The following is a 19208-nucleotide window of genomic DNA, read 5'->3' on the forward strand; positions in this document are numbered from 1 at the left end:
CTTGTTAGGACAGTGAATATGTGGTTTCCTTATGTCTGGTAATAGCTTTTTTGGCAGAGCTTGTTGATATTGGAAATGTTTTTTGTAGGCTTGCTGAATACATTAGTGCACAATACAGTAGCAAGACTGTAAGATCTAATGGTGTTTTTCTCCCTTTTAGTGGTTTTACATTTGCATCAGTTACAGCTACCATCCACCTCAACCCCCAGTCTGAGCACTCAGGAAACATTTGTACATCCATAAAAGCACAGAAGATAAGAGCATCTTCCCCAGAACTGTTTATCTAAATTTGTCTGTAAGCAAAAACTGAACAGGCAAGTTAGGTGTCCTTTTAATCCTTCAGGATGTGGAGCACTCTCCAGTCCCACCGAAATCAGAAGAAGTTGAGGACATTCGAAATACCGGGGTTATTCTTCTTGCCTTACCCCGTGGCATGTCACATTGGCCAACATTTATATCTGTGTACAACACCCAGTCTCCACTGGATCGGTGGGTATTGCTGCTGGATTAGCAGGGCTGCGGGGCTCTGTATGAACAAAACCCTTGGAGGGCAGCTGCAATTTTGGAGAAAGACTGAAGAGAGGGACTGAGTAGGGGGTCCTTTTTGATTCCAGCAAAGCTAAAATTTTTCAGTGAGAGCAGGATTTTCTTGGAAAGAAATAGATACATTACACTGCACCGCTAAACCCACTACAAATAAAACACCTTGGAGCCTAACTATTTTGCAGGTTTCTTGATCAGTGATTCTATTCTCTTAAAGTTAAGTCTCTTCATAGGTAAAAGCCATCAAGAAAAGTTGTTTTGAATGATGAATGATAGCTACAGAACCGTTACCTAAGTTCCTCGTTAATTTCTTTGATCATAAGATATGGTAACTCCAGATATGTCAGGAGTAATAGTTTCTTCAAGTAAGGTCCATTTCTAGTGGAAGACTAGATTTCTAGTCTTCTGAGTCTAACATCTTAGTTATTACTGAGTTTTATTCTTACTTTCCATCAATACAAGTTTTCTTTGAAGATGCTGTCTGCGAGGTAAAATGTAACACCGAGAGGAAAGGAGTATAAAGTGCGTTAAGGCTCTTTACTCGGGTTGAAAGGAAGAACCAGTGGAGGCTGCATGTACACCAATGCAAAGCTTTTGAATGGGGAAAAAAATCTCTGATGCAAAAGTCTCTGGTGGAGCCTTGAAAGCTCACACCGAGAAGATAAGCTAAATCACAAAGATGCATTATCATGTTCTCAAACACTTGTTTGAATGGTTTGGGCTTTTATGCTTATTGAAGGCTATCTTATCTGCTCCCTCTCGATCGACTTGAGTCCCCTCTGGACTAACTGATCATCTGCACAAATCTGTGGAAGTACAAGAAGGGAACCAAGTTCAGAGATCATATAGCCCACTTAAAAATACATAGTTCTGTTCAGCCTCTTAGTTTTTATGCCTTTAAGTCTGTCCTGACTTATGCTGGCATAAGAGAATTATCCTTTGTTGGATCACATACATACAGATACAACAAGAAACACAGATGTTGTAACTTGAATTTTATAATTGGTTGTGGATGGCTGCTGGTTCTTAAATGTATAATAAATATAGCTTCAATGATCTGTTTGATCACAACTTAGAACTGCCCTAAGAATGTAACCAAAAATACAGCTGGGGTAGATACCTGTGTCAGATAAAAACAGGATGCTTACAAGAGGAATGATCTGCTGCTGATACTGATTTTCAGCAAATGATAGGAATAATCTTTCTCCTCAAAGGCTGCTGAAAACAATTCTAGTTTGTATAAAGGCATTGCCAAGAGCCTTATAGAAAGCAGACTGAGGCTCATGGGAAATACGGCATGTTTCTTTTTGCCTCTGCTCCTAATTTTATTCTAACTGCTGGCTGAGATACTGTTAAAATTACGAAAAAGAAGAAAAAACAACCATTAAAGCCTTGAGCCATTTGCCATGAGATAGAGGTAATCCTGGGACTCACAGGAGTATTAAAATCACAAAAATAAAGTAATACCAGTGCTGGGGATCATTTTAGGAATAAGCAATCAGACAGGAGAGGTTAATACAACACAAACCTCCAGCTCTCTCTCCTTGCCACTGTGTCTCCCTGTAAATGGATCAGACAGTTCAACCAGCTGAATGATTACAGGAGTTCTAACGGCAAGGCGGAGCAACTGCCTTTCCTAAACGAGGAGGTGAGATACATACTTTGAGTCTGGGGAAACACAATGAAAACATAGAGGTTCACTGTAAAGCTGAGATAGCTGTTCACTTTTCTTCTGAACTGATCTTTGGTAATTATTCTTGTTTACAGCCTCTGGCCTCTCCTCTTCTCCATCTACCCCAACACAAGTGACCAAGCAGCCCACGTTTCCTCTTGAATCCTATAAGCATGAGCCTGAGAGACTAGAAACACGGATTCACTGTTCTTCGCCTCCGGACACAGGGCAGAGATTTTCTTTGCCTCCATCTCAAAGTGCAGCCAAGCCTCCTGTCATGACACCAGCTCCCTGTGCTACCTCAAAACCAGTAAGTAAAGCATGTGTCCAGTTTTCCACTAGGAAATGCACAGGGTTATGTGTTAACTGTTTCTTGTATTACAGCCGATGGGCTAGAGTGCGCGTGTCCATACTGTGGAACAGAACAAGCATTTTACTTCAGACTTGTCTCAGCTTTCCCCGTATTCAGCTGACAAGGCACTAGGAATCCAAAGGTGGTAGATCCCCTTCTGATTTGCCCAAATAGCAACTAATTTTTGCACTATTGTCAAGCGAGTTTTGCAGCGGCTACAGATTGCAGCATACGCTGGTGACATGCCACTTTAGAGAAGGATAAAATTTTGTTTAGGATTGTCTTTTATCTCCCTTAGGAAGAGCTGATAAGAGAGCTAGCAGCCAAGGAGAGCATATCAAAAAGAAATTCACAGTATGAGCTACAGGGGTTCTGAGTTCCTGCTGCTTCTGAAGTCTAAGATGACTGGGACAGCTGGTGGCTAATGGCACTAGTTGCTGTCACACCTCCCAGCTCAGAGAGTAGAGGAAGAAGGGCAACACTACCAGCAGATTTATCCAGCCCCCCACGTAGTAGAGGTGTCTTCATAAGAGTGGTTTCTTCAGCTCCTGGGAATACATGAATTCCAGCCTCTGGTATTCTCCATTGCAACATCCACGCTGCATGCCGTTGTGCCTCCTCCCCTCTGCCTTGGCCAGCCTGAGCCTCAGAGACATTGCTCTTCTTCTTTTCTTTTCTCCTCTGCCTTTTTACCCCTTCTTTCTTTTTTTGTGTTAATTCCTTTGCATTCACCATATCTTTCCATTCACTCTTCCCCTGCCTCATGGAACTAGCAGGCTGTGATCTGTCACCAGAGTTAATTACCCTGCATCTGTCTTTCACAGCTTTTCTGGTTTTTTTTTTCCCCTCAGAACATAAAATCTTCGACATTGTCTGTATCTAAAAACCTAGAAGTGTAAAGGACATAAAGGTTCATGAGGACTGTCTCCCTGTTGAACCATTACAAGTTCTGTTTCATTCTAGTTCATAGTAATTTATTTAAAAGCAGGAAGTTTCCTCCCACTCGCCCATGGGAAAGCTGCTCCAGGATCTGAATACGCTAACACAGCAATCCCAAACCCTTTTTGCTTTGGGTTAGGTACCTCCACTGCAGCAGCAGCAGCCGTTGTTGTGCTGCAAGTGTTTTGATACTGGATCAGTATTCACATATTGCTTTCAAGTCATTCACAAACCCCCCAGTAAAACACATGCCCGATTTTGCAGACCCCTTCTATACTGGTTAGGAAGTCTCTGATTGTCAATCTAATTCTTTTCATGGACAGGTTATGACCATTTGCTCTTATAATTAATAGCCATTTTTGTTCATTGTTTGTTACATCCTGTTGTACCTGTAGCCAACCTTTGTTTTTTAAGTTTTTCTCCCCACAAAATACAGACTTTCTGTTCTGCTGCTATACAAAAGCAAATAATTGAAGTATTAAATTAAATAAATCCCACATTTGTAGTTAGGGTTCTCCAGCAGTAACTTTTCTCCAGCCAACTCACTGCCTTTCCATGTAAGTAGTAGTCTTGGGATACATAAATTATGAAACTCAAAGGCTTGTAGGACACAAAAATATTTTTGGTAGGTTTCAGTCAGTCATATTATTTGCATATGAATGTGTTTATCTGTGTTATGCAGCTACAGAGGAGTCTTTTGTACCTGTTAGAATAGAAATGGGGAAACAACTTAATCTTAGCACATTCCACTGACCGAAAGGCTGAAAAGTTTGTTTTGTTTGTAATTATTTGCTGATTCGGACAATATGAAGTTGAGTAGAAGATGCCAGAATAAAGAAACAGAATTCTCAGCAAGTGTTTCTCAACTGTTGTGGTTGTATATAAGTACCAGAGAGAGTCTGGATGGAATCTCAGTAGGTTGGACTCAATTACCTCCTGTTCAGAAGACACACAAATACATAGGATGTATAGCGCCTGATCATCTTTGTTTTGTACCCTCTGTACTCATTTATATCTGAGAACAGTGAGTGTGCAGGGCTGCCAGTGAATCATTAGTTTTTTGGCTTACTTGGGAACAAATGTCAGCAGCTACGGATCTGTGAGGAACAAAGCTCTGGATGTTTAATTTTCAACAGAGACCAGAGAGAGATTTGCCATGCACTCCTGCTACCAGAAACTGTTAGAGAAGAGAAGGGTGAAGTTTCTGCAGAAGGGCATGAATCTGAAGCTGATGGGTGTTCACTCAGGACTGTTGTGTCTTTTGATCCCTGTAAGTTATTTACCTAGTATTCCTTTACCAATATGACAGCAGTAGCCCAACATTCTTGATTTGAGTACTGTATTTCAAGCATTTCATTTATTCTGAGCTGTGTGTTAATAAATACATGTTTTCCCAAAGCACATGCCATAAACAAATCTCTATAAGGCAAACTCAATTTCTTGTTTACTTAGATCACCATTTCTTGGCATAACAATTCCAATTATTTTTAAAACACACTATAAATTATATGACAAATGTTTTCATAGTGGACATACTGTTAGATGATCAGTTTAATGACAGGGAAGGTTCTATGTTGACATCGGAAACAAGAAATTGACTCTTATCTGCAGGGCTCTGTCAACTAAAATCTAATTTACTTATTACATTAACTAGTGATGATAATGTGTGAGATCCCGGAACTATTATAAACAATTCATGATTGCTATATATATTGCAGTAGCAAAGAGGAACCCTTGAACCCAGACCCGGAATTATTATTTAAAAAAAAACACAGAACAGCAGATAACTATAGGAAGGTGCAGGATCGGGACTTGGAACTAATCTCAGGTTATCTTTATAATTAACTGCATTTGAAGCTGAATGTGTATTTGGTTTTTATATGTCTGAGACTGTGGTGTGGAATGGTTAAATGTGTTCAGTAGGACAGAAGGCATGGAGTAAAGAATAAAAATGTTTATTTCCCAGCAGTTGTAATCAAAAACTTTCACATTTTAGGTGCACTTAGAACAGCGAATATTTTGAGGCGATTTTTAAGCCTTAGATTTGGGCGAGAGGAGTAAAAAACAGGAGACAGTTCCTGACAGGGAGATCCTCCTTCAGTGAGTGTCATTGCAACTCAGTATACAAACCTAAGCAATTAGCCTCATGCTAAATGGATGTCTGTGGTAATCACTAAGGTCTGGATTTATCCCACCTAACTTTAGAAACCTATCTGAGCTGCTTAAGTTGGGAGTATAGTAGCTCTAGTTGTCTCTGTATCGCACAGAGAGGCATTTGCAGGGCATGAATGAGATCTTCAGCGGGCTGAACAGCCTTTTGCGCTGATTATAAAGGGAGTGACTCTGGGTGTTGCGTTTCTAACTGAGGCACTTCAGTTAGGTGCCCAAAGCTAGATGTGATGAGGCTGTGACACACGGTTTCACCAGCTCTCACAGGCTTTCCTCTGGGCTTGTAGGTGTTCCTAGCGGTTGAGTTAGGTTATAATGAGAAATTCAGCTGATAAGAGATCAAAGCTGTACCAAAAGATTGCTGTGCACTGCAGTAAATGGGAAAGGAGCAATTTGATTTTTCACAGTACAGTTCATGACTCTGTACTTTGGCCTCATGTTGTTTGGACTGTGTAACCTTCAGGCAGTAAGCAGTAAAAGATAACTCTTCTCTAATGTGACATTACTAACCATGAAAGGAATGTAGAGAGGTTGCAAATTCAATAACGAACGTGTTTGCCCTGTTTCCGCTTTGCCCGTATTTTAAAGTGGAATGTAGTATGTTGAGCTTAATGTGGTTGTATCTTTTTCATCTCATCCTTTCTTCTTCCACTGATGCATAAGACACTGTGGAAATCGCAGTATTCGCTGTCTCCTGCAAACACAAGCATTTTTGTGGTACATCATTTCCTGCCCTTTATGGGTTTCTCCTTTCCCGGTCTGAGAGGAGTCCAGGCCAAAGAAAGACGCCAGCTCCAAATTGAGGAGTTGCCTTTGTGTTCTCTTTTGGTGAAAAACAGGGTTGGGGCTTCCTCTGCTGAGAAGAAGTGACAGAGGCAGAACATGCCTACAGACGGTCCTTTCCATATGACTGTGTAGTTAACCACTCTTCTCCAAATAACTTCTGAACCAAGTAATTTCCCAGAACGTTCTTAAAAAGAGGCCATCTCAGCCAGAAGGTAGTCTGAGACTTACTCTAAGCCCGTGTGAGCAAGTCCTGTTAAAACTGCAGATATAGCTCTCAGAACGGACTGAAAGAGTCCGGTCTGTATTTATTTGACACAGTCCTTGCTGCTCCAGCATACGGAAGAGAAGAGACCTAAAGTACAGCTGGAGCTCTCTTCCAGCCCTAGATACAGAGGGAAACAAGATTGTTTCTGCAGCTACCTGCTTGTTAAACAGTAGCATTTCCCTGCAAGGCTATTCATGCTGTTTCTAAGCCAAAATGTAGTAAACTCAAAAACAGGGCTGTTAACTTGTTCAGCGTGAAAGGCTATTACATCACACCCTGCTGCTGGCAAGGAGCCTGGGAACCAGGATATGTGCAGCAGCTCCTTCAGTTTGGCTCTCTCTAAAAAGCCATGCCACCTATCAGAGCTCCGTAATCTAGCTGGCTGATTAAAGAGATTTAAATCTGATGAAGAGAACAGAAAAGTGTTTGATTCTGACGTTGTCTGGAAAAAAAAAAAAAAAAAAAAGCAGCGCAGGCTGGTAAAAAAGGAATCCAGTCTGCAAATGTACAAGAACTCCCTATTTCAGCATTCATGTGGTCTAGGGCAATATATTAGAGTGCCAAGCAATTACTGTGATTCGGCTTTGATTTACACCACAGTAAACTGATCACAGAAATGAAGAGCCAGAAAGGTTGTCATCTACCAGGGAAGAAAGCTCTTGCAGTGGTGGTGTGTCCAGGTTAGTTTTAAGTGCCTTAGCACCAGCACTCCTTTTGGGAGATTATTCTGTTCTCTGATAGATCCTATGGGCTGTAACAAGCTGTCATTGGTTAAACATTTCTCCTTACTGGAACGTGAAAGTGTGCTTAATTTAGAATGGTATATATTTGTCCAACAGTCGGCATGTAACTAATTAGCTGCAAACCTAATAAAGGAATAACTTTTCGATGAACTATGTAACAATTACATCCAATATTAATGGGGAAATGTTTTGAGCCCACCTGATTTGATTTCAGTCTCCTTTGACAGAGCATCACATTAGCTCCACTGAATTGAACACAGGCTCACAGGAGAATTACTCAATATGGATGGAAAGTCCATAGTGTGATTCAGTGGGACGTAAAGAATAAATGAACCAGTAAACTCGCTTGGAACTGAACATTACAAGAACAGAAAGCTTCAGCTATACCACACTACTTCTTCTTAATTACAGCTCCTATTTTATTAATATTCTGGTTTCCCATCTCACCTCCCTATTAGTCATATTTTTTATATCACATCTGGTATTTTCCTCCCCTTTTAGTGTTTAAAATATGCAACAAACATCTTACTATCCATTTTCTACTGGTTAATTTGTTTTTTTTTTTTAAAGCTACTTATTTGGTTTAGAAGAAAAAAGTCCAATCACAACCTCCTGAAACACTAGTTTCCTAATGTATTTGTATTCGGTTGCAGTGTTCAGATTAATGGCAATCAATCTTTTGGTTTGGATGCAGAGAAACTGTATTGCATAAAGATGATTTTTTTCTGCCCTAAGGAAATGTGTGTCTCTGTCAGCTTGTGGCTTTTTCTGCAGCCACAGAGATAATTTAATCAACTATCTATGAATTCACTCAGTGGAGAATTTATTTTAATGGCATGAAGTCCTACAATTCCTGTTCCTCCTGGTCCTAGCTTGAAAGGAGAAAGGGTAGGTGGAAGGGATGACCAGCCAGAACGCTGAGTCAAATCAATTCCCAGCTGCTTCGACAGCTCTCATAAGGCTGTAAGTAGCTAAGGCAATTAAAACTAGAGCATCTGAGTCTTTTTTAAGATACACATTGGTACCAAAATCATGACCCCAGCACCCTGAAGACAGTGGCTTAAAGGTAAGTTACTTTTATCACCCTAAGTCCTGCCCTGTGCACGGTATAAAAAGGCTAAACCCAAGGATCTGGCCTCATGTGAATAGAAATAGATATCTTTTGAATTAGTAACATGACATGAGAGGGTGCTTTAAGATTGACAGCCTGGTTTTACCCATTGAACTGTTTTCTCATGGCACAGTTTATTTCTGAATTTTAGACTTGTTAATTTAATAAGCATCCAGTTGTTTTGCTAGAAGATCGGAACTCCTCATAAGAGTAAGCTTTATTAGCGAGTAAGAGCTGGATACATACTCTCAGATTTAATGTAAAGCTGCAGCTTAATATAGGATGGCTGACAGTCTCTTACCAGCTCTATCTGGGCAATTTTGGAACACAAAAATTATTTACAGTCTAGGCTGGTTATTCACAAAGGAGTAGGGATTATAGACCAAAGTCTTTCCATGAGAATGGAGGAGAGATGCAGTTTTGAACCTGTTCTGTTGCACCATGCCTGCTTATGTATTGGACTAGAGGGAAAATACAGCTATGAATAAGCAAAAAAAATGCTTATGGAAGGGAACTCTACAAATTCCTCGTCATCTTCATCTCTATTATCCTGGTTTTGTCTATATTGTATTTTTAGATAGATGTTTTTAATGGCCAACAGAACTTAAAGAATATAAAAATCTGGTTCATACCAAAAGGAAATGGACTACATTTGTGATATTCCTTTCTCACTACCTCACAACATTCTCCAGTCTCTTCCTCTGACTGAATGAAGTAAACTGTTGAAGTTGGAGAAATAAAGGGGATATCACAAACACCACTCACTTCTGTATGGCTTCTTTCACCCAGCTTTCATGTCTTACAGTGTCTCTACCTGCTTGTGCATGAGGAGAGCAATACAGCTCTTGAAAAATACAGCTTGTGTCTGTGTTTTTTTCTTTGAAGATTACAATCAAGCAAGTTTGGCCATTTGAAAGTCAGCTGCATGGGCTGCTGACTCAGAAGAGGACTAGATACCATCTTGGCAGCAGCTTGGAAAAATGTTTCCATTGTGCTGGTGAAATGAATGCAAAATATTTATTCTTTGAGCTTGTTCACAACAGCATTCTCAGCTGGAACTGAGGGTGGGGCCATGTGGCAGACATTGGTAGGAAGACAATAATGATTTGTACAGTGCCCAAGGTGCGCGTAATCTTATTTTATGATTAACAAAGGACAAGGCTCCTACCATATGGGGTTTGTAAGCTGAAGTGTAAATCGGTGAAGTAATCAACAGAGAATAAGAGAAAAGGTAACAGAGGCAGAAGGTCAGCAAAAGAAGGGGAGGGGGGCAGAATTCAAGGGGCGAGGTTTTAATTTAGTCTTTTTGCATGTGTAGGGTTACAGTAAATTGCCAGTGATAAGGTTAATACCTTAGACTGTTCAAATTTTTATCTGTCATACTTTTTCACTTACAACTGCACAAGCCAGAGCATCCGCGCTATGTAGAAAGTGTTCTTCCTTGTACCTCAGAACAAAAAGTTACTAATTGCTATTTTGTGGTATATGAGCACATATGATTCAAGCAGAAAAATCAACGTGTTTCTTGCCCTGAGGACCTTATTGTCCAAGAGCCTGATCTAGCAAAACAGGCCAGGCAAATTCTAAAACCGTAAGAAAGCAGTGGCTTAAACAGGATTGTTCCTAAGCACTATTTCCAGTATGTGCTTGCAGAATAGATTTTAAGTGTAGCCATAACATAGCTACCAATGACAGAAGGGATTGAAGAAAGGTAACCTGAAGGTTACAGCACTGAGTTTGGTGGAGGTTGCTATGTACTTATGTTGCTGAATCTCAGGTGCTGTTTTGTTTTGGTTAACGTCAATGGGATGATGGCCTTGATCCAGGAAAGCACTTAAATCTGTGGTTAATTCTAAGTATATTGGTAGTCCTGTTGGAGTCAACAGTACTAGAGCACTTCAAGCTATGTGCATGCCAAGTCACTTTGCTGGATCAGGGTCTTTGTACAATTTTTATTGTCTATTAAAACACGCTCAGATGACTAGCACAGGTACTGAAGATGAGAAAGGAAGCTGGTGGACAGACAGAGGATGGAAAAAAGAGTTGGGGAAGACATTAAAAGTTCAGAAAAGACTAAGTGAGGGAAAGAGCTAGCGAATCAGAAAAGACGAGAGCTCCTAGTGACAATGGAAAATAGCTAATGACTGAGTGGCAGGGAGAGCAGCAGCTGCAAGATTGCTGTCTGCCTGCTGTTGTGCGTTTGGCCTTTCAAGCTTTGGGCGTTGGGACTGTATTTACTTGGAAACATTCGTGGTGTGTACCACCTCAGGATCCAGCTCCTTACATAAATGGAAACAGCTATTGATGAAGACGTGGCTCATGAAAGATGACAACAGATTCCTCTGCAACCCCTTTCCCTTAAGTATGCTGGTAATGACTGCACAAAAGTACATCCCAACAGATCCGTTGCGCACAGGGACAGGATGCTGCCAAAGGTGATTTCTTAGGGAAGGAGGAATAGTTTCTACAGAACTGTGAGGAATAGTTTCTACAGAAAGTGCACAACTTTCTTTCCTGGAATATGTCTTCAGAAAAAGACAGCAAGATGCCACCGAGCATGGCTATGGTACAAAAGGACATAATACAATCTGGTCACCAAGTAGTTTCTTCCATCACCAAAGCTTTTACAGGTACAGAGGTTACATTTTGAAGAAAAGGATGCCTTCATCAGCCTCCCTTCTCTTTGTCATGGCCTCAAGCATTTGGCTGTTGCTGTTTTAGAGAAGAAACCTTAGAATTCAAAGAACATTTCAGTTGCAGAGTCATTAAGGAAAACAAGAGTTTAAAAAGGAGAAAAATATAGTGCCAGTAGCTGGACATGCTGTGGAGATGAGAGAGAGCTGGCTGCAAGCATCTGCCCTATCAGAGATCAGTTGTACAACTCCAGGTCACTTAGTCTCCCAGTGCCTCAGTTTCCCATTTATAAAAAAGTGGGGTTACACTACTCTAAGTCAAAGAGATGTTATGATGGTAAATCCATTAAAAAGTTCTACATAACTCAGCTATGTTTTGAACAGGAGCTGCAAGCAGCTTAAGATGTTAACCACAGCTAGCATGTGTTGTATTTAAAGTTCATAGCAACAGGCTTTCACACTGCAGGCTGTCATTGTGTATGGGAAGCTATCGTGTTTTCAGAGCACATCAAGATTTACCCAAAAGATCACTGTAAAGCAGGCTGCTCTTCTGAGTCCTCGGGCAGCATGTCAAGAAATAGTTTCAGCTCTTTGTGGACATTTAACTACAGACTGAATCTGCATCTAAGCTTATGTGCTTGTGAACCCAGTGTTTGCCATATCCACACTGTAAGTAACCACTGCCCATGAATACACTTGTGTATCCGCATCCTCACAAGCTCTGCAGTACCATGAGCAGGTGGAGGTGTATCTGTGGTCCTTAGCGTGGAACTAACTTCAATTTTTTTTCAATTCCATTTCGTGAAATACAGGGAAAAGCCTTACCAGTATTTCCATGTCTCTTTATGGTCTTGTTTGTAGTCATAAAACATTTAGCTCAGACACTTGATATGCTTCTTGCTTAGCACAGTCCTTGCTTCAGTCCTTCCAGACAGTGCCAAAGCACAGAACCAGTACAGACGACTATCTGGTTTCACCTGTAGTGTACTCGAAATGATGGAAGGATATAGTTAAGAGGCTGTCAAAAGGGAAAGCATGCATGACAGAAGGAAGGTATCCATTGCATGTTGCTGTCATTACAGATTTCTTTTGTGCCTAACAATAAAAATGAAGCAGTGCAGAAAAAATGAGGCCTGGAGTGATCAGTAGATGATCTGGAACTAATTCAGGAAGAGGGTTAGGTTCCTCAAGCTACAGAGATTCAGTGCCATCTGAAAACCAGCTTTTTATCAAAAGTAAATTTATTTGGAGATTACAGGTCAACCGTGGGCTCTGTGTTGAAGGAAGTTTATTAATATATTGGTTTGTCTACGCATAATAGAAGCTACTCTGAGGTTACAGACTTCACAAGCTTTAGTGGGGCCACTAGTGGCACCCATGCCAGCATGAGTTTGTCAGCTGTGGGGTGGGCTTGAAATCTAATGCAAACGCACAAACCCCAAGTGCTACGAGGAAGTCCTTCCTAGGTGTTTAAAGTCCTCCTACAACTGCACTGAAAAATACTTCATTATCTTTGCCTGCCTTTTTGAGATAGCTTTCAAATGCTCCTTCTGGAGTCCTGTTGAGATCCTCGGTCATGATAAGCTGGGTAGAAGGTGGCCACCTATAGCACAGCTCATTTGCTCCATGTTTAGCCAGCAGTATCCTGCTTCTTAGTGCAGCTCCTGCCACAGAGTGAAGTATTTGTTCTGTCCAGGTCTACATAAATTTATTGGAGAAGTTTTGTTGAGATTGCGGGTGATTCAGCTCTGAGCTGGAGGTTGTCTCTATTTTTCAGTAAACCACCCTTGTAATTCTGACCCGCATTATCCTGCTAGGCTCCATAGATCTGCTTCCAACCTTTCAAAACTGCTGAACATCATGAAAATTACTTTTTAATGGTAGGCAACTAATAGGTTACTAGAATTTTGCATCGTTTACTCAAAACTGAAGTGTGGTATCAATTAACTTCAGGCTTTGTTAGGGAAAAGGTATTTCATTTTAAGTTTAAAAAATATCATCAATGAAAACTGGTGTAATAAGTTTTTGCACAGTGAAGTCACTATCCATGACCAAGGCTTTGAAATATAACACTAAGATGAAGAAAGCAAAATAGTGTATAGTAAATGTGTTTATTTAAATTAGATTTGGCCCTGAGTATTTTTTTTAAATTTGTTATTCTCAGTGGCCTCTGTTCTGCAAATTACTCATCAGTACTCTGGCCTCAATCCAGCTAAAGTACTTAAGTAAGTGCTTAACTTTTAACTACCACAAATAATCCTGTGTTCAATGCCAGTGAATGAAGACCCACATAAATGTAAGCTCACACTTACTCTTCTTTTCCATTCACTTTAAATGGATGTTTACCTGTTTTTTACCATTAGTATTATCTTAATCTGTTCTTTGTTTGTTTGTTTGTTTTTTTAAATATACATTTGTCAGAACAAAATATCTATGGTAATCATGCTTATTACCTGATTACTGCAGCTCTTTCCAGCAATGATTCCCCCTTGCCCTTAACCACGCCCCTCAGCATGTAGCAGTAGGTCCTCTTTCAAAGAGGCTAAGGAGCACTCAAGCATATGTGTGAAAACAGCTAAAGTGTATCTTTTCGAGCATATATGATAACAAACATTTAAGACAAGGACACTTAAATCTCTGGAATAGATTAAAACAGAGTGGCAACCCTGTGTTTGCAGAATCAGGTAGCACGCTTGTAACATCAGTATTTTTAACAAACTCAGGTTCGTTCCTCACAAGTACTTAACTTTTTTGAACTTTTGAGTTCAAGAGGACAGAATTTAAATTGTTGGGCTGTTTGACTAATAACGTGTCATGCTGATAATATTGATTTGGACTCCACCTATATTCTACATGAGTAATCTGAGGAATGAATACTGGCCACAAAGGCTTATGTAGAGAATGTCTCTGATATCCTTGACTCAAAACTCTCCCTTATCTGAGTTGCAGAGTGATACAGGATCAGACACACGGCTAGAGATTAGGTTATATAAACAAATCCTGCCTCTTCTCCACTTCTGCCTTGACTTCTCTGTAAGAATTTAGCTGGGGATCTAGACTATTCCTTGGTCTTTTACTTCCTTTGAAGTTTATTTTTCAGAAGTGCTTAACTGTTCTGTCACTGGTACCTTTTCTTTTCTCAAAGTGAGGTGCTGCGGGACACTGTTCCTGTATAAGACGGTTTCTTTGTTTCTGGTGTTAGATCAAAGGACGTTCTGTAAATCTATCCTGTTTCTCAATTAAGTCAGTGACAGAACTCACAGGGATTAAACGGCAAGTTCATTTCCATACAGAAATATTTAGGAAGGGCTCTCCACTAAAAATGTGAAAGCACTCTGCACATTCAGTTCATATGTCTTCAGGGTAAACAGATTTCAACACTCAGTACTGTAATTGCGGTGAAGCTTTAGTAGAAGTGCAAGCTGTCCATTTCATCATCTTTCCTAGTGCCGAATGCATTCCTGTATTTTTTTTTTTTTTTTGGATTTGGCTAAATTGGGTTGTTGTTCCATTTATGCTATCCATTTAAGCTACTAAAGATCCCCAGCTGTGATTGTTTAGCACTAATAATTAACTCTGTAAAGTAATTAATATTATAGCTACTGTTATGTGGGAGGATAACTGCAGTGGTGGTGACTAGTAATAAAATACAAAACCAACATATAGTTGTTCTGTATTCCATGTCAAAAGACTCATTCTTAGGACCACTGTGCAAGTCATATGCTGATGATATTGGGATGAAGAAAAAAAAATCCTTTGAGGGTAGCGTTCTTATCCGATGGCAAACTCTGTTGGAGCTGTTTTAAAATGAAATCATTAAAGCCATCTTCAGCCTCACCATGCAGTGTTAGAAATACATACAGAATATACACACTTGCTCCATCACTTTCATACCTGCTGCGGGATAGTTGTGCCTCTAATTCATTGAGGGCCTTGCAGATTAGGCACAGAGCGCCAGCCGGACACCAGTAAGGATCCAATGGAGAACATACAATGCCGATACGGCGGAGTGAGTTTTCAATGCCAGGTCTTGTTATGGGATTTGGTTACTGTGTTCTAAACAAGTTGTAATCTCTGAGTTGTCACCACCTTCACTTATACGCGCTACACACTGACATGATTACAGCATTTAACATTTCAAAAGCCTGTTAAGACTAGAGCGAATCTTACTGCATTCCTTCCAGGTACAGGAGGAAAAAACTTGAATCCAGTGTTTTGTATGGGGCATTCCCTTCCTTACGAGTTTGTTTGGTGCAGGAACAGAGGTTCCTTAGAATAAATGGTAGGAACTGCAGTTCCTGCACAGCTGCTGTGTTCGCTCCGAGCTTTTCAAGCTAAGGAGGACTTTGTATCAGAACCAGGCCCAGAGGTCTTCACCAGGACTGGTCATGTTCTCTAACCACCCAATAGACTCCTGGAGTGCCACCCCACCGTCAGCATGCTCACCATGCAGTTCCCATTTCTAAATACAGACGGGATCCAGGATGGGATCCTAATCTCAGCCTCACTCATTCCAGTGTTCTCAGCTGTTGTAAACCACTGGTATCAGTTATCACACTCCAGCAGAACACAAGCAGGACTTTAATTTACAGTTTAACCAGCAGATGAAACATTTTCTTTCCAATAACTTCTGTCTTTTTCCACTTCATGAACCAGGCTAAATTAAACAAAAAATAAGCAGTAAGTGTTTTAAATTAACTTTGCACAAACAGATTGCAACGGAATAACCATATCTATGACATACATTTGGAAAAATTCGAAGTTGTTCACTGACAGCTCATCAGGAGAAGAGCTGTTAACTACTTGAGTTGTATAGAACTGTAATTGTAGTAAGGAGCACTAGCAAATGGTGGGAAAATCACCATTTGTAGTTTACTTTTGCATTCAAAATGGGTTTGCCTTGATTTGCATTTAGATGGGAATTCCTTCTTGTTGCTCTGCAATCCATTAGGTTTTATAAGGTGAGTAGCTTTTTGTTTCTGCTGAAGTACTTCGAAGGGCATTCAGCTTCACTGCGGAACTGCGAGCTGTGCAGGTGGCACCCCCAGCATCCTGGTATTAAGCCTTCATTGATCAGAATGAAAGGAGGAGTAGAAAAGTCAGGAAAAGCTTTGAGAAAGGCAGCCTTGAATTTACCTGGAAGTGCCTATTTCTAAATAACCCACTGGTAACATTTCTGTTGCAATGCTTGAACAGGTCTGTTCCACACAGACTTGTGATCTGCAGCAGCATTTCTTTTTTAGGTTGTTCCTTCTATTCCTACCCAGTCATCAAAGACTGATACGTAACCTTTATTACTACTCAAACAATATTTGTAGAATTTTTCTAATTTAGAATTAAAGCTACTTGGGGAGGGGGCAAAGGAAATTTACATTCATTTTAAATTGTTAGTAAACTGATTTTTGTACAAACCATACATACAAAGACTTCTCATTGAATTATTGTACTAAGACTAAACACATTTTTCTAAAGATTGGACAAAAATAGAAACACAAGAAAATAAGTCTGGAAAGGACATTAAAAATTAATTTTACCCCACAGCATGATCAGCTCTATGTAAATAATTCCTGACAAATGAGGGGTTTAACCTGTTGCTAGAAACCTCCTGTGACAGAGATTTTACACGTTTTTTTTCAGCAAAGCGTGCTGGTGCTTCGCTGTTGTTACGTTCAGAAAGTTCTCCTAAAGTCCACCCCAAGACTTCCTTGATAAAGGCTAAGTAGATAACTTCTTATCCCATAAGCAGTGGACCCAAAACATAGTTTATCACTTTACTTCTTGCAAAAACACGTTATATTTGGAGACTATTACTATATTTTACTTCAGTCCTTTTTTTTTTTTTCTTAGACTGAGAAACCAGGAGGTTTTCAAGTCCTTCTTTGTAGGTCATGTTTTCTGAACTTCTAGATCAATGATGTTGCTTTTCTTTGGACTGTCTTGGCTCACTCTGGAGTTCACTGTGCAAACTGAACTCCATATCCCAGCTGGCACCTAACCAGGGAACGTGCAGAACAGATTCTCCGTGTCTTACCTATAACACATTTGTAGGTAGTGTGATTTTTTTTTCCAAGCATCTGACATTGTTGTCTGACATTTAGTGTCATTCTCAGGTCTCTTCTTTGCATGACTGTTGCAAGCCAACCCTTTCCCACTTTATTTTTGCATTTGATTATTGTGTGACACGGTCTACTTACCCATATCAAAGTGCATCCTGTTTTTCAAAGCATTGCAGCAATTCTCAAGATTATTTTAAGTTCTAAGACTATCCCTAAAATAGCAGCGTCTCTTATCACTGAGTCATTTGAAAATGCGATCAGGTTATTCATTATTCCTTCATCAAGTCATCAGTGAAAACACTGAACGATACTAGATAGAACACAGACCTCTGTGGAACTCTCTTGAACCCTTCCGGTTAGATAAAGAAATCTTACTGTCTTCCTTGTGAACACTGTTGTGACCTTTAGCAGTCATTTCAGCTTGACTATCTGCCTTGCTTGTGTGAGTGTCATGCAAGATAGTGTCAAAAGTCCTGTTAACTCGTGCTGCGTCTGCTTACCACAAGACTTCTAGCCTGTTATTACAGTGACTGCGATTGGCTTGGCATTGTTTATACATGTGGGCTGTTAGTGATGATCTTTCTTTCCTCTAACTACTTAAAATGGGGATATTTGTTCTCTTACCCATCTTGGAATCAGAGTTACACTGAGCAGTTTATAGTTTCTTGGCTCTCTCTCCCCACCTTCCCTTAGAGAGCGCTATGCTAAGCAGAATGACCCTGACCACATGGAGGTGTAGAGATCTGGCCAGTACAGTGACTGCAAGTCATTTTATCCAAAGTGGTTGTCTAAAACAGGCCGTGGGAATGATGTCCTAGAAATGTCTGTTTCTCCACTGGTTGCAGAAGCAGCAGCCTAGGGTAACTGGTTCAATATGAAAAGCTACACAGTACGTGTCATTCAAAGCATTTTGGTATAGCTGCTCTGATGACTGCCACTGAAGATCCTTGTCCCAGTGGATGCACTCCTGCTAATTCAGGGAGGCAAGGGGGCAGGAAGCTACATCAAAAGTGATCTTCTGCTGATGTTAATTTCTGTTCACATCCCTGAACCGTCCCTACAATTTAAATAGTTAGTGTGTTCTGATGAAAATAATGGGATTCCTTCAATAGGACATAGGACTAAAAGGACTCCTAGATTATCAGATAGGTTTTAACATATTCCTTATAAATGCATCTATAATTTACAGGACTGATTTTACTTCTACACAGTATTAGTTACTCCCTGCCTTTACCCTAGAAAGCTAAAGAAAACAGGAAAAGTAAGCAGTTACCTATTAAAATTTACATTCTAGCCTTCCCAGAAGTCCTAAACCCTCTTTTGTTTACATCCACCTTTTTATGACTTTTCTGTTGTATCAACCTTGACTAGTTTTACTTTGCCTCTACAAAGATTGTTGGCACTGCTGCATTAAGCTTCTCTATTAGCATTACGTCATAGGTCCACGGTGTTGGGCATAAGTAATGCCCTGTAAAAACTGAATTGGAACGTGGCAAAGAAGAAATGCGTTCAGGCAGTTCTGGTTTTGCCTATATTTCTCTTCTGAACTTTTATATATAAAATTTATTTTGCTTAGCAGTATTTAGTATACAGAGTATATACTGCCTTGTCACACTGGGTATCTCAAACAGTTAAAATGGGTTATCTGACACACTCTGATAGCAAACACTTAAACCATAATCTAGACAAATCCCTTGGTTATAGTTAATAGAAACCTCCTGCGGCAGTAGAACAAATAGTCGCAATAAACAGATATTGAAATGTTACAAGATGTAATATCATCTTGGTGAGAACTATAGGTCCTTTGAAAGACAGATCTTTTCCCTATCTTTAACCAGTAATCCTTTTGCAAAATGGCAGGCAAAGTTCGTAGAGAGAGGTAATACCTAAGGCTGTCTGTAAAAAATAATCTGCTAATTTGTCTCGTGCTGTAGTAGTT

At 40.1% G+C, this 19208-nt stretch overlaps 1 protein-coding gene across 4 annotated transcripts in view; it reads left to right on the forward strand.

The window, feature by feature from the left end:
- The window catches only part of PRKAG2 (protein kinase AMP-activated non-catalytic subunit gamma 2), a 220769-nt gene that overhangs the window by 147718 nt on the left and 53843 nt on the right, over window positions 1-19208 (forward strand). For 2 of the 4 annotated variants that reach the window (XM_086467064.1, XM_086467065.1), the window contains one exon: window positions 2311-2525. The exons of 1 other annotated variant lie outside the window; for it this stretch is intronic. In XM_086467064.1, coding sequence (XP_086323190.1) covers window positions 2311-2525 — 215 coding nt within the window. Of the gene's footprint in view, window positions 1-2310; window positions 2526-3343; window positions 3347-19208 lie in introns of all 4 variants that reach the window. One more of the 4 variants, XM_086467066.1, reaches the window with a different exon arrangement.

Source organism: Leptosomus discolor, chromosome 6, assembly GCF_034619465.1.
Source record: "Leptosomus discolor isolate bLepDis1 chromosome 6, bLepDis1.hap2, whole genome shotgun sequence".
Lineage (NCBI taxonomy): Eukaryota > Metazoa > Chordata > Aves > Leptosomiformes > Leptosomidae > Leptosomus > Leptosomus discolor.